The sequence below is a fragment of the Xenopus laevis genome, chromosome 6S (assembly GCF_017654675.1).
Source record: "Xenopus laevis strain J_2021 chromosome 6S, Xenopus_laevis_v10.1, whole genome shotgun sequence".
Lineage (NCBI taxonomy): Eukaryota > Metazoa > Chordata > Amphibia > Anura > Pipidae > Xenopus > Xenopus laevis.
The window spans coordinates 125,791,176-125,806,802 of NC_054382.1; the positions used below are offsets into that span (position 1 = coordinate 125,791,176).

Sequence of the window (15,627 nt, forward strand, 5' to 3'; positions counted from 1 at the left end):
GACCCTGCTGGTGTCCCTCTTGCCCAGTCCGAGCCTGGGTCAAAACTGGGGTGGGCATGATGACATCAGATGCAGACACAATGATGTCATGGGGCTATAATGCTGGGTCAGGGTTATTACATCACTTATATGCAAATGGATGTATTTCTGTCCAGTTTTCACAATGTTTTAAATGGGACAAAGTTTTGAACGGACAGCCCGTTGACAAACTGAGATGTCCAGTTGAAACCCTACCTCTATCTATTTTGCCCAATAAGTAAAACCAATCTTATTAGACTTATTAAAGACTACAGGTATGGGATCTATTATACAGAAATCAGTTATCCAGAAAGCTCTGAAATACAGCAATATTCATTTAGAACAACTTATTTTTGATTGATTTGCTTATTTCTGTTTCTTTAATAACAAAAAATGAACTGCACTTCAAAATAACTAAACCATGTCAAGGTGGGTGATCTTGGTATTTAATTGGTTTTCATTTGACCAGATTAAAGGAACAGTAACACCGAAAAATGTAAGTGTTTTAAAGTAATGAAAATATGTACTGTTGCCCTGCACACTGATCTGTTTGCTTCAGAAACACTACTATAGTTCATGTAAACAAGCTGCTGGGGAGCAATGGCGGAAATTGAAAAACGGCTATATGTCACGGGTTAACTAATGGATAACAGATAACACCATTAGACAGACAGAGCTTATTTGCTATCTGCTGTGTAACCTGAGCCTTTTCTCCTTTGAATGGCTGCCCCCATTGCTACACAGCAGCTTGTTTATATAAACAATAGTAGTGTTTCTTAAGCAATCACATCAGTTTTACCAGTGCAGAGCAACACTGCATTATAATTTGATTACTTTAAAACACTTATTTTTTGACGTTACCGTTTCTTTAATGTTCGGGTTTCACAAGGCTGAAAACCGAACAGAAAGTGGAAACCTGAACAGGCTTTAGAAAAAACCAAACTGTTCGGGTCAAAACCGAACAGATGGCAACTCTAGTGATCTGCCAGCTTTCCTTATTCTGCCTTCTGTCTGTCTTTCCTTCCATCATTCTGCCTCAACCCATTCATACCAATCTGTCCCACTAAAAATCTCTTCATCTTTCTCTCTAATATTCTCATTCTATCCTTCCTGTCATCTATCCTTCTCTCACTCAATCCTCTAAAGACTAGGGATGCACCGAATTCCACTATTTTGGATTCGGCTGAACCACCGAATCCTTCGGCCCGAATACCGAACCGAATTTGCATATGCAAGTTAGGGGTGGTAAGGGGGAAAACGTTTTTTTACTTCCTTGTTTTATGACAAAAAGTCATGCGATTTCCCTCCCAGCCCTTATTTGCATATGCAAATTTGAATTTGGTTCGGCCAGGCAGAAGGATTTGTTCGAATCCCGGTTTTGGTGCATCCCTACTATAGACGCAATATCTTCATGTCTCATCATATGTCAGTAGCGATCCTAGAGGGGGGCGGCCCTCGTGCGTGCTGCGCAGCTGGGCCCCGCCCCCTCCCTACGGCCGCATTTGTATGTGGCGCACGGACTGCCGGGGGGCCCTAAGGGGGTGTGGGCCCTGGCCCGCTCGCACCCCCTGCTCCCCCGGTAGTTCCGCCACTGTCATATGTGCTTCATTGTATCCATACTTGCCTGTCATTGCAGGTCTACATATCACTATTAATACCTATGCCAATATTACATTACCTGCAGGGTGCACTCTTTTTTGTGGCTAACCTGCAGGTACCTGACCCACTGCATGACTTTGCCGGTCAATCCTATACCATATCTGTATGATGATATTTTCATCTCTCTCTCCATCTTTATGTTATTCCATCTATTCATGCCATAACACCTATTTCTTTCTATCCATACCTTTTATCAATCAAGCTGCTTTTCTTGTAACTGTCATGCAACAAATACCAATGTTTATCCTTCTCTAAAGCATCTTTCCCACTTTCTATCTTATTTCATATATACAAATTATCTAACATCTATTTCTCTCTATATCAGACTTTCTAAGTACGACCAACACAAAAGCAATTGCTTTTGACAATTTTTCCTATTTAAGAAAATATATAAAATTCTAAAGCAGTAAAGAGGCACTTTTACATTAATGGATACTACCTTGTAAAAACAAGCCCCTTCCTTCACTCTGTTTTAACAGTTGAAGGTTTATCACCTACCCCATGTTCTTATTACACGGATTTTGGCACAAAGAAAGACTTTATTTTGAGGACAATATACCATTTTCAGCACCAGTGTTGCTTAAGTCAGATAAACAAACTTTCACCACAGACCTTGTTATCTCGGAAGTTTAAAAGAAACTCATTCATTGGAAGACGTTTGTATTTACAGTTTTCCAACATTCGTACTTACAGGGAATCCATATAAAAGAGGGGGATGAGGGCGATATACAAATATGAAAGTACATTAGTATAAAAAGCAATTATTGCTTGTGTATCTGAAGAATACATTTTCAAAGAAAACATTTACAAGTAAATAGAACATTTATTTAAGCTGTATATATTATATAGGTCACATCTGGCAGGTCATGTGAGGTAAAATCCGTGTTTCATTTTCTGAAGCTGTTTATTTCATCTTCCATTTCCTGCAAAAAAATAAATACATGTCAAATATAACTTTTTTTTAGCTCAGTTTCAGAGTTCACCAGAAAGACTAATAAATTGCTTTTTTTCCCATTTAAATACAATTTTTACAGTTTCCTCTTGAAATGTACCTTTATTAACAGTGTTTTATCATAATCTTTACAATGTCTGTATATACACTGGCTGAGTAAGGCATACATCTTTTCCAGCTGAAATACATTATAGTCATTGCTTCTTGCTACAGCTTTGTCCACAAGATTCTGCAAAAGTAAAAGAATTATATTTTTATTATACAAAAGATCCATAGATAGTCTGCCCTATTTGTTCTTCAGTCAATGGGAGGATTATGCCATCTTGACAGAAGCAGACAAGTTATACAAGACAGATCTATCAGGAGAATGCTTGAGAAGTCAGAATAATTTAGACTTGCCTTAAGTTGGTTATGATCAACATACAAGACTGGGGTTGGTTCAGAAAGTATCGCCATGGCTTCTTCGGCGCTGACCAAATGCTGCTGTTCAACTTGAAGTTGTCTTCCACGGGTCATGTGCACAAAACGCACATCTACAAAGACATTTAGAAAATGTCCGTAAAGGTGTGATAAACTTCCAGTGCGAATACTCAGTGTACTTGGGTAACAGATACACACAGACAAGTTTAAGGGGTTATTACCATCCTTTTGATTACATTTTGTACTTTATTTCTAAATAATACTAGCCTAATAGTCTACTAGCAACCTATGGAGATTTCAATTTGAAACACCACTTCCCTGCTTTGCTTTGAGGGTCACTGGCTGCAAAAGTTCTACAACAGATTAGGTACCAGTGGGTTATCTGCTGAATGGTAGGTATTCTGGTGGTAGGACTTGTACACTTCAGGTTTGTGGTAGCATGTCTGGTTTCATGGAGGCCAGCAGATACGGAAATTAAAATGTTGGATCGGTAAGAATGAAAGTTGCTGCTTCAGGTTTCAAAAATCAGAGCTACGCATGAGCAGGAATTAAGACTTGTGCACAAGGAGTATGGCAAGAGAGAGGTTCCTTATTGAGATTCAGTCAGCAGACAGTTTCTTTGTTTAATAGGTTATTAAGCTAAAAAAAAAAACTGAACTAAATGGGGTCACATTTCTCAGAAAATAGATTTATATGGAGGAGAAAAATATATCCCTTCTAAAGTTGGCCATACACAGGCAGATAAAAGCTGTCGACAGACCGTGTCGGCAGCTTATTGGCCCGTGTATGGGGGCCCCAAGTCGGCCAGATCTCGATCGGATGGGACGAAAAATCCCGTCGGGATCGCGGCCGCATCTGTTCGTTGATGCAGTCCCGCGATCCGACCCCTGTTTCCCATGAGTTAGGATCCGATCGTTGGGCCCTAGGGCCCACGATGGGATCAGCCCGATATTGCCCACCTCAAGGTGGGCATATCGGAGAGAGATCTGCTCGTTTGGCAACATGGCCAAAAGAGCGGATCTCTCCGTGTATGGGCACCTTTAGTCAAGAGAAGTGAAGTCCCTAATAGCCCACAATTTCTAATAAACGAAGACTTAATGAAGAACAAAGGGTGATAATTATCCCCTACTGGTGTTTGTGTATTGTGTTTAACACTTAAACCAAATTACTCCTTCAGTGTTCTTTACTCCCACCAAATAGTTAATTACATAAAGTGCTAGTGCATTCAATTATTTAAATTAATTGGTTAACCTCTGTTGAGGCTTAAAATGGTTAGGTGTACAGAAATGTAATAGTGACTCAGTGCTGAATTACTACTTAGCTAAAACTGATTTGGAATTAAATGATATGTAAATTCTTTAAGAATTCATTATCAGTGCTTACTACGATTTAGAACTGTGAAGGGTTAATAAATTTAAAAAATGCATTAATAGAGTGCTAAAGTGCCAAAAAATCAGACTACCCTCTATTCTTAGGCGCCGGCGACTACTCTTAGGCGCCGGCGACTACTCTTAGGCGCCGGCGACTACTCTTAGGCGCCGGCGACTACTCTTAGGCGCCGGCGACTACTCTTAGGCGTCGGCGACTATTCATAGGCGCCGGCGACTATTCATAGGCGCCGGCGACAGTTTTTACGCTTGACTCGAGTATAAGCCGAGGTAGAGTTTCAGCATATTTTGGGGGCTGAAAAACTAGGCTTATACTCGAGTATATACGGTAGGTGGATAAGTCCCGTGTAATCCAACTTGCGGGACCCCACAAAGTGGGAGAAGTCAGTGTTTCTGGGACTGTGGTCTCGAAAATGACCTTATCTAGCTTGTATTGAGAGCTAACTTCCTATAAAACCACTAATCCCAGAACACGTATAGCAAAAACAGTTTAGAAGAAAAAAAGAGAAGATCTCTTGAGCCAGAACAAAAAAAGGAGCAACAAATTCGCTTTCCGGAAAACCCCCCCCCTAAGGTATCAGCTAAAATGGTATGAACCGTCTGTATAAAATTAAGGAGCCGACGCGCGTTTCGCAAATAGCTTTTTCATAGGCAGTGCCTAGTGTTCTGGCTCAAGAGATCTTATCTTTATTCTTCTAATCTGTTTTCGCTATAAGTGTTCTGGGATTTGTGGTTTTATAGGAAGTTAGCTCTCAATACAAGCTAGATACGGTCATTTTCAAAACCACAGACAATCCCAGAAGCACGGACTATGCACTAACCCAAGTCAGATCCCTTTCTTAGATCTATCCACAGATATTTTGAATTGACCGTTTTCTTTTCAACCAATTTCTCAGAAAACAGCCACGGGGGATCATTAGTTGTATTTTTTGGACAGGGTCTACTATTTGAAATAATGCCACTGCAATGTGGATATGTTGGCTGGCATCTTTGGCCTTGAATTGAGATTTTAGATTTCATATGCCAGTAAAGGTGGCCATAGACGTAACAATTACGATCTTTCTTGGAAAAGATCTTCGTTCGTTTCAACACACACGTATAGAGCTGAATCGGCAGATATACGGTAAGAAAAAATAGAATTCTACCTGTATCTGACAATTCAGCACTAACAATGGCCGATGTTTGGGTCCCTTCAAAGGAACCCGATCAAAATTTTCCGTCCAGCCCGATCGACCGATATCCAAGTCTTCTGCCGATATCGGTCGGCTCTTTTTCCCCCATACACGCAACGAATATCGTATGAAAATTCGTTTCGTACGATATTATGTGTGCGTCTATGGCCACCTTAATTCTGGCAATAGATGGCACTAGTCAAACATATAAAACTGCACTACCATTTATCACAAACCAAAAACTGCTACCGTTTCAACTTTCTTTTGTATTTTGCCTGATGGAGGGGCCTTGGTGCTCCAAAAGCTTGCAATGCAGTTTTATCGTTAGTCAATATAGGTATAACTGCTCCAATACTTTTAGTTTTTTATGTTATCACTACCATTTTAAAACAGTTGCTTGAAGAAAAAAAAAAATTAATATTGTTAGGACTAAAATGTTGTAGTTTGTCAAAAAGATGGTTTTTACTCTGATTAGTGTAAAGCCCAAAGCCTGTTCTCAAACAAAATTCTGATTTGCCATAATCCTGTCATTGGGGATAGGATAAAATGTTGCAATTAAATCAAATGGGAAATGCACTGCTTATGGCAGATACAGGCACTCAAAGGTGGTGGTTTCTGAGAGCGCCACAGCATGCCTTAGACAGAACATTTTTAAAGGAAAACTAAGGCTTAACTAAAGAAGTAGCTAGAAATGTTGGACATTATGTTTTGCGCTTCTGTACCAGCCCAAGGCAACCACAGCCCTTTAGCAGTAAAGATCTGTGTCTCCAAAGATGCCCCAGTAGCTCCCCATCTTCTTTTCTGCTGATTCACTGCACATGCTCTGTGCTGCTGTCACTTACTGAGCTTAGGGAGCCACTCACAATATACAGTACACATAGAATAGAAATGTCACAATATAAGGCTGATTAGTAATTAATACACATAATTACTACATGGCAGCACAGAAACCAGCGCAATTAGCATCAGAATTTAATAATCAGCAAACCTGTAGCATCAGCTTATATTACAGGGAAGCTCATTTTCTGCTGGATAATTAGTGACGAGCCCTAAGCTTAGCTTCTCAACAGCCAATCAGAGCTCACTGAGCATGTGAGTGTCACAGACACTTTCCAAGATGGTGACCCCCTGTGACAAGTTTGAAGTCCTGGATCATTGCTGCTATTGACAAGCTGAAACTTTAGGCTGGTGCAACAAGTGCAGTATATAAAACATGGCATTTTTTGATAGTTTATGGGTTTAGTTCTCCTTTAAATCAATTGAATAGACAAATTGCAAGAGCTTGGACTACAGCAGTTTCCCATGAGAAGCTGAATACATATACATATATATACATTTCAGTGATGCTACATACCACCTAATTCGCTGTGCTCTACAGCTGGAGGCTCTTCAGGTGCTGTAGATTCAGGCTCCTTTGTATTAACAGTAGATGTTAACATTTGCATTGGCAAGTTCTCAGCAGGATTGTCTGCTGCAGGCGTCTCATTCCCTGCATCAGCTGAAGAGTCCAATTCAATCTCTGTACGGTCAAGGCTTGATTCAGGATTTTCCTGGTCAGCCTCACTTTCAGCCTCTTCATTGTTTTTTTCATTTTTAAGAGATGGAAGCCTCTTTCTTTTAGTACAGTTACCCGAACTCCACCGACTTTTTCTCCTGGGTTTCCTTTTAAATTGAGCTATAAAGGACATAAATGAAATAACCATCAACTTTTGCCTTTAGAAAGCAACAATTTTAAAATTGAAAAAATTCATCACACTCTTAGAAATAATTTAATTTCTGTTTTTCATGGTAACGTTTATATACAATTTCCGGACCAATTCTTATATTAAATGAAAAGCCCCATTGCTTACACAGAACGGTTTCAAGCAAAGTCTCACAGGATATCTTGCTTTGCGCCTTACCCTGCTCAACTGGAGTCATTCAGGGTGATTTTTATTAATGGGTGGTTGCAGGAGGGAGTAGGTTTCAGAATACTACAGGTTAAAATTATCTTAAAGGGATACTGTCATGGGAAAAAATTTTTTTTCCCAAAATGAATCAGTTAATAGTGCTGATCCAGCAGAATTATGAGCTGAAATCCATTTCTCAAAAGAGCAAACAGATTTTTTTTATGTCCAATTTTGAAATCTGACATGGGGCTGGACATATTGTCAATTTCCCAGCTGCCCCAAGTCATGTGACTTGTGCTCTGATAAACTTCAACTTCACTCTTTACTGCTGTACTGCAAGTTGGAGTGATATCACCCCCTCCCTTTTCCCCCCAGCAGCCAAACAAAAGAACAATGGGAAGGTAACCAGTTAACAGCTCCCTAACACAAGATAACAGCTGCCTGGTAGATCGAAGAACAACACTCAATAGTAAAAACCCATGTCCCACTGAGACACATTCAGTTAAATTGAGAAGGAAAAACAGCAGCCTGCCAGAAAGCATTTCTCTCCTAAAGTGCAAGCAATAGTTACATGACCAGGGGCAGCTGGGAAATTGACAAAATGTCTATCTCCATGTCAGATTTCAAAATTGAATATAAAAAAAAAAATCTGTTTGCTCTTTTGAGAAATGGATTTCAGTGGAGAATTCTGCTGGAGCAGCACTATTAACTGATTAATTTTGAAAAAATGTTTTTTTCCCATGACAGTATCCCTTTAAGAATTAGCATGCAAAGCTACAAGTGTCACTTAGTGGCATATACAGTTGTGTTCAGAATAGCAGTGTGTTTAAAAAAAGTGAATAAAATCCTTTTAATAGCCTTTATTTCCATAAACTCATTCACTGTATAAACCGAAAAAAATTCTGCTCTTATCTGAATCACTGAACTAATATTGAGTTGCATAAGCAGTGTTTCTGCTGCACATCTGTGTTGTGCAGCCCCAAGGCTATTTACCAAACTAATGGCAGAAACAGCAGCGACATTAAGACTACAGGGAATCTCTGTGACACGGTACCTGGATGATCTCCTTCTGAAGGCCAGATCAGAAGAGAAGGCCAGGGAGGACCTACACAAGACAGTTCTACTTCTCCAGAACTTCGGGTGGACAATCAACTGGTCGAAATCCAACCTGCAAGCCATCAAATGACTTTTCTAGGTATAGAATTCAATACGGATACACAGATTGTAAGCCTTCCTTGTGGCGTGTATAAACCACCAAGGAGGAACACAAAGTCAAATGGCACCGGCGTAAGCCAGGCAGATTCAACACTGGGCGGAAATCAACTCAAGTGAAGCTATCGGCCATACATACTCCAGGAGTGTCCAACAAAAAAGTGTACTTCCTCAGTCGGAATCAGCTGTTCCAGGGGAATGGGAACTACACCCAGAGGCAATTAAACAACTCGTGGTAAGCTGGGGAAAGACAAGCATAGACCTAATGACGTCCAGAATCAATTGCAAGGTTATCAAGATTTTTCGCTCGCTACCGAGAACCATTAGCAGCAGGGGTACATGCCATGACACAGTGATGGCAGTTCAATCTAGAATAGGTCTTCTCAGCACTTCCAATGTTACGAGTACGCAAAAAGATCAAGCAGTCCAGAGCTACAGTAATAGCCCCGTTTTGGCCGCAGAGGACCTGGTTCTCCAACCTTCAGGAGATGTCAGTGGCGCAGCCGATGCAGCTGGACTGCAGACCAGACCTTCAGCAGGGACCAATACTACATCCCAATATTGGACTGTTCGCTTTGAAGGGATGGCTATTGACACATCCATCTGGCGAAGTCGAGGGCTAACAGAAGAGGTCATATCAACAATGCTTAAGGCCCACAAGTAGAGATGCACCAAATCCACTAATTTGGATTCGGCCGAACCCCTGAATCCTTTGTGAAAGATTCGGCCGAATCCCGAACCGAACCCCGAAGGGGAAAACAATTTTACTTTGTTTTGTGACGAAAAGTCACACGATTTCCCTCCTCACCCCTAATTTGCATATGCAAATTAGGATTAGGTTCGGCCAGCAGAAGGATTTGACCGAATCCAGCTGAAAAAGGCCAGATCCTGGCCGAATCCCGGATTCGGTGCATCCTTACCCACAAGTCCTCAATTTAGACCATAGCATAGAGTTTGGCTTTCTTATTTCAAATGGTGCAAGGCGTCAGACTTCTCCTTTCATTGATCTTAACATTCCACAAATTTTAAGTAATACATTTGGGCCTTAAGCTTAGCTCCCTCAAGGTTCAAGTGTCTGCCCTGTCTGTTCTGTTTCAATTTTGGTTGGCGAATGAAGATGCAATACGCACATTCCTACAGGGAGTGTCCCACATAGCTCGTCCATTCTGTCCACCGGCAGCTGGATGGAACCTAAAACCTAGTGCTTGAAGATTTGCTTGACCCTCAGTTTGATACATGGATCACCTGGAATGTAGTGTTCCTCGTGGCAATCTCATCCACCAGAAGAGCGCCAGAAGCGCCATGTGAGCCTCGATACTTAATTTTTCACAGGGACAAGGCTGTACTGCGCACAGTTCCAGCTTTCCTTCCCGCATTTCACGAGAACCAAAAGCCACCATGAGCCTAAACATAACAAGGAACGTCTGTTATACAGTTTGGACGCAGCATGGTGCTACGATGGTACATAGAACGTTCTTAGTCATTCCGAACTTCAGTCTGTTCATTCTCCAATCCGGGCCCGTAGAGGCCAGGCAGCCTCAAAAACCATCTATTTCTTGATGGATCAAAGAGGCAATCAAAGAAGCCTGTTCAGCAAAAGGAAGAGCGGTGCCTGAGGGGATTTGGGCCCACTCCACTAGAGCGGTGGAAGCCTCGTGGGCATGGCGTAACTCTGCCTGCTTGGAGCAGATCTGCAAGGGGGCTACCCGGTTGTCTGTTCACACCTTTACCAAATTCTACAATGTTGATACATTCTACTCTGCCGAGGTTTCCCTCAGACTTAAGATGTTGAAATCCGTAATAAAATAACCTGGCAGCACCGTTCTATATTTGCAGTCATCGCACTGTTTTGGAACTGCTTTGGTAAGTGTCAATTGGAACAATAGGGAGAGAAACAGATTTAACAGTAACAAAAATCCTGTTTTGAAAGGCATTTCCTCTTCAGCATAAGGCAACAAAACCTTTTCAAGTGATGTATTGAAACTGATTCTGGTATGGGATAAATAGGCCCAACACCACAGTATGAGAAACATCCCCATATCATGATGCTTGTGCTACCGGCTTCATGATGTACTGTGGCTTGAATTCAGTGTCTGTGGGTCGCCCTAGACACAAAAAGAAGAATATTGTACCATCTCTCTTTAGGCCAGTCATTGTTTTCTTTTGCAAATTGTAAGCTCTTCAGCTTCACATAGGCATCTTCTAATTGTAACAGTACTCACAGGTAACTTTAGACCTTTGACTTTTCTGGTGCTGATCATTGGCTGAGTCTTTGCCATTTTGGCTATTCTTCTATACTTTCTTTTTAATCAAAGGACTCTGTTCTTCAGAACAATATCTGGAATGAACCATTTTCAGAGAGAAATGCACTATACACCTGTTTTATCCCAGAATGAATGGCCTGAATAAATAAACTCCACACTGCTATTATTAGGAACCAGCTATTTTGAACACGGCTAGATTTTGAAAAAGCCTCCATTAATGATTCAATGACAGAATCAGCAGCATGCATGTCGTGACTGTTGGGTTTTTATCACTCTACTACTTATACCAATTATTTGCCATGTAGAAATATAATTTCTACCAAAAACATCGATCAGCTTAGTGATGTCAGACTGCTATTCTGAACACAACTGTACAATAGCTCTCAGCAAAAGAGCAGGCATATGTAAATAATGAATGGCGGAGGCAGAAGCTGTCCTTAAAGAACTTGCATGATGCTGTACTGACTTTTTAAATCATTAAGTTGTTTGAATCTGCAAGGCACACAGTGTAATATAGTATTAAAATCATGACAGTATCCCAGCATAAATCTAGGCTGATGGAAAAAAATATAAACATTTTGTTTATGGAATGGCAGAACCACCGAAATTCTTAGAGAAAGATTCGGCCGAATACCAAACCCGAATTTGCATATGAAAATTAGGGGTGGGAAGGAGAAAACATTTTTACTTCCTTGTTTTGTTACAAAAAGTAAAGCAATTTTCCTCCCCGTGCCTAATTTGTGAATCCTGCTGAAAAAGTCAGAATCCTGAACCGAATCCTGGATTTAGTGCATCCCTAAAAAAATCCATGTGTAGAAAGTCCCCTGTCCAATGCATATGCTGCTTGACCGACTGCATTCCGTAAAGTACTTTTGTAGTGACCCTTTTTAGGTTCTTTAAAAAGAAAAAAAAGTTTAGACCATATTTAAATGTCTGCAGGTGAAGAATGAGAAAGAAACGTACTTGCACTTGGTGTGCTGACTGCCAAGGGTACTGCCGACTGCCCTGTCTTTTCTGTTTCTGCTTTCTTTCCATCTGTAGTGCCACTCTGTTTTGGTAGAACATGGTAATACGACGGTGCATATTTTGAAGCAGAAAAACCTTTTAAAAAGAAAAATTAAGTTATAATGTATTTTAAGACCTATTCCAGAGACTTTAAAACAAATTTAATTTATTCAGACCGCTACAAAACATCTTCTTGCTTTTAAGACAACCTCAGAAAAAGTCTTTGCTGTGCATATTGATACACTATACCTCTCTATAATTAAAATAATACCAGAACATGTGATTTTTGTGCCCGATGATTTAGGCTGTGAATACCCGGTGTTAAGGGCCAGACTGACAATTTCAATTTTTTAGTAAAGCATTCATAGCTGTTGTAAGCTCATTTAAAAATCTCAGCTATCAATCAAATATTGTCTGCCCCTCCTCTATGTCTTAGGCAATTACTTTCACTTTCCATTCAGCACTTCCTACATGTCACTGCACTCATCTCATTCCCCCTGTTCTCATCACCATTTAATTGTGTAACCAGGGCATGGGGATGGACATCGGGTCCCCTATTCTGGTGCAACAAGATTCTGAGATGACACAAGGCTTGTTTTAAGGTGGGCATACAAGGGCCAATAAAAGCTGCCGACAGACCAAGTCGGCAGCTTATTGGCCCGTTTATGGCCCCCCCCCGAGGGGCTTCCCCGATCGAGATCTGGCCAAAAGTCGGCCAGATCTCAATCGGATGGGACAAAAAATCCCGTCGGATCACAGCCGCATCTGTTCGTCGATGCAGTCCCGCGATCCGACCCCTGTTCCCATGCGCTAGGATCTGACCTTTGGGCCCTAGGGCCCACGATGGGATCAGCCCGATATTGCCCACCTCAAGGTGGGCATATCGGAGAGAGATCCGCTCGTTTGGCGACATTGCTTGCTATAATTATGAATTCGCAGACTGAAGGAAACAAGATCCAAAGTAATTAAAGTTAATTTAACTTGACTAATGTGATAAAATAGGATTTTGAATCATTTTTTTGGGTAACGGGTCCCCTTTAAAATGCCAGGGCTTATAAGAAATCTCAATGTGGACCTGCCAGTGTTTAAGTTTATAACTCTGCTGCGATCCCCCCATTGTGTGCTGGCCTGGTGTGTTACATGTGAAGTATGAGATGTATGAGATGTTTTTTATAATATGTAACAAGTTTCTATTAGACTACAATTGTAGCGTTACTGGTTGAAGGATAATTTATAAATTGTTTTGTAAAGGTTTTAATATTGTTGCAAATAATGTTTGATACAAGTATGTCTTAAATGAGTTATTTATAGTATTTGTTATATTGCAGGCAATGAATTTTCCTAAAGGGATTCTTCCTTCCTTCATGATTTATGGGATACATATAAATCACTATATAAAGATGAATGGGATCAAGCACTAAACAGTTAATTGTATCACATGATAGTTCACATGGTGTTAAAGGTATTTTTTTTTTTTCACTTGATTTTTATTGCACCTGAGGAAGGGGTTGACCCTGAAAGCTTGTGCCAACTCTGCTGAATAAATGTTCTAAAAGGCAAAGCCAAATGTTTGGTGTGCTTCCTCCCTATGGGAATTCTTGTGTGTTACATGTGAATCCAGTCCTACATCACTTGTTTTGGAGTCCCACAACTGACTGTCCCATCAGGGGAAGGTTGTGTGTATTAGAACCGATGACAGGACTTGTGTTAGACTTACACTGTACATGTTTAAAGAACACAAGTCAGCAATTAACACCGGCAAGACAAAACAAGACAAACTGTTTATTTTATTGACTCTGGACACAAGGTTTTCACTTAAAATGTCAAATCAAGTAATTTAACCTAAAGCGCAAGGAGGGAATCTGCCGAAAGAACTGCTTTATAAGAAAGCTTTTTTGGATTAGGAAACTATACACATTAATCCTGCTGGGGATGGCAAATATGGCTTTAGTCAGATATTTACGTTAAACTCAATGACTTATGTTTATATATTTTTCTATTCCTTTAACTTTTTACACACTGTCTTGCATGGATTGCAAAGGCTTTAAGTACAGGTATGGGACTGGTTATCCAGAATGCTCGGGACATGGGGTTTACCGGGTAACAAATCTTTCCGTAATTTGATCTTCATACCTTAAGGGCAGACGCGCAGTCGAATGGTGACTAATCGCCTCTTCTGCGGGGCAACAATCTCCCCGAACTGCCATCCCCCTACTTGAATGAGAAAAGTGCAGCGCAATACACTAGCTGTGCTTCGATTTCCGAAGCCACCCTGAGTTTCCTTGTGAGGCAACTTCGGAAATCGAAGCACTGCGCGTGCCATTGCGCTCTCTCGTTTTGTCATTCTAGCAGACGGAAGGCATTTCATGGAGATTTTTGCCCCGCAGAAGAGGCGATTAGTAACCAGTTGACTAAAACTCCCCGAATCTGCCTGTCTGCCCCTACCCTAAGTCTACTAGAAAATCATGTAAACATTAAATAAACCCAATAGGCTGGTTTTCCTTCCAATAAGGATTAATTATATCTTAGTTGGGATTAAAGGTGTTGTTCACCTTTCAAACACTTGTTTTCAATTCCGTTGTTTTTAGATTGTTCCCAGAAATAAAGACTTTTCCAATTACTTTCCATTATTTATTTTTTACTGTTTTTCCAAAAAAAGTTGAATGTTCCCGTTTCTGGTGTTTTAGTCTGGCAGCTCAGTAATTCGGGTGCAGACTGTAAACCGTTTCAATTTTGCAACATTTAGTCGATACATTTCTCAGCAGTATCTGTGGAATATTAGCAACTATTGATGAAACCCAGAGATTATGCTCAGAAGGGACAGATAAGAAATGTATCAATTAAATGTATCCAGAATGTACAGGGTCGGCGACCCCCTCTCAGAGCTGCTTCAGAAGGTGAAAAAATGACACTTTACACTTCAATATTAGAAAAACGGTAACACATAGAAAATAGAATGTCATTGGAAAAAGTTGTTATTTCTGGTGATCTTTCTGAAAACAACTAGTTGAACCACCCCATTAAGTACAAGGTACTGTTTTATTATTACAGAGAAAAAGTAAATTTTTAAAACTTTGAATTATTTGAATAATAGAGTTTCTGGAGTTTCCTTTCCATAATTCAGTAACAGGTTTGCGGGAAACGGATTCCATACCTGTATTACATAAGTTTGAATATTTTTTTAAGGACTTTTTATATAATTTGTAACATGGGATACCTTTTATGTAATTAACTTCTTTATTTTTTATAGTTTCTGAATTAATTGCCTTTTTCCTCTCACTCTCTCCAGCTTTCAAATGGGGGGGGGGGGTCACTGACCCAATTTAAACAGCAAATGCTCTTTAAAGCTACACATATATAGTTATTGCTACTTTTTATTACTCTTTCTATTCAGGCCTCTCCTATTCATATTCCAGTCTCTTATTCAAATCAATGCATGGTTGCTAGGGGAATTTGGACCCTAGCATCCAGATTGCTGACACTGCAAACTGGAGAGCTGCTGAATAAAAAGCTTAATAACTGAAAAACTACAAATAATAAACGATTTGTCTCAGAATATCACTCTCTACATCATACTAACAGTTAATTTAAAGGTGAACAACCACTTTATATGTTAATATGATCACCAATGACTGTGCAGTATTTGTG

General features: G+C 40.3%; 1 protein-coding gene across 1 annotated transcript in view; it reads right to left on the reverse strand.

Annotated features, from left to right (window-relative positions):
- Nucleotides 1-2,196: 2,196 nt before the first annotated feature.
- Nucleotides 2,197-15,627, reverse strand: part of atad2.S (ATPase family, AAA domain containing 2 S homeolog) — a 49,835-nt gene continuing 36,404 nt past the window's right edge. Inside the window, exons 24-28 of the mRNA XM_041568001.1 lie at nt 11,938-12,075; nt 6,964-7,284; nt 3,029-3,162; nt 2,730-2,858; nt 2,197-2,600 (exon numbers count right to left, since the gene is read on the reverse strand). Coding sequence (XP_041423935.1) covers nt 2,565-2,600; nt 2,730-2,858; nt 3,029-3,162; nt 6,964-7,284; nt 11,938-12,075 — 758 coding nt within the window. The 3' untranslated portion in view covers nt 2,197-2,564. The remainder of the gene's footprint in view (nt 2,601-2,729; nt 2,859-3,028; nt 3,163-6,963; nt 7,285-11,937; nt 12,076-15,627) is intronic.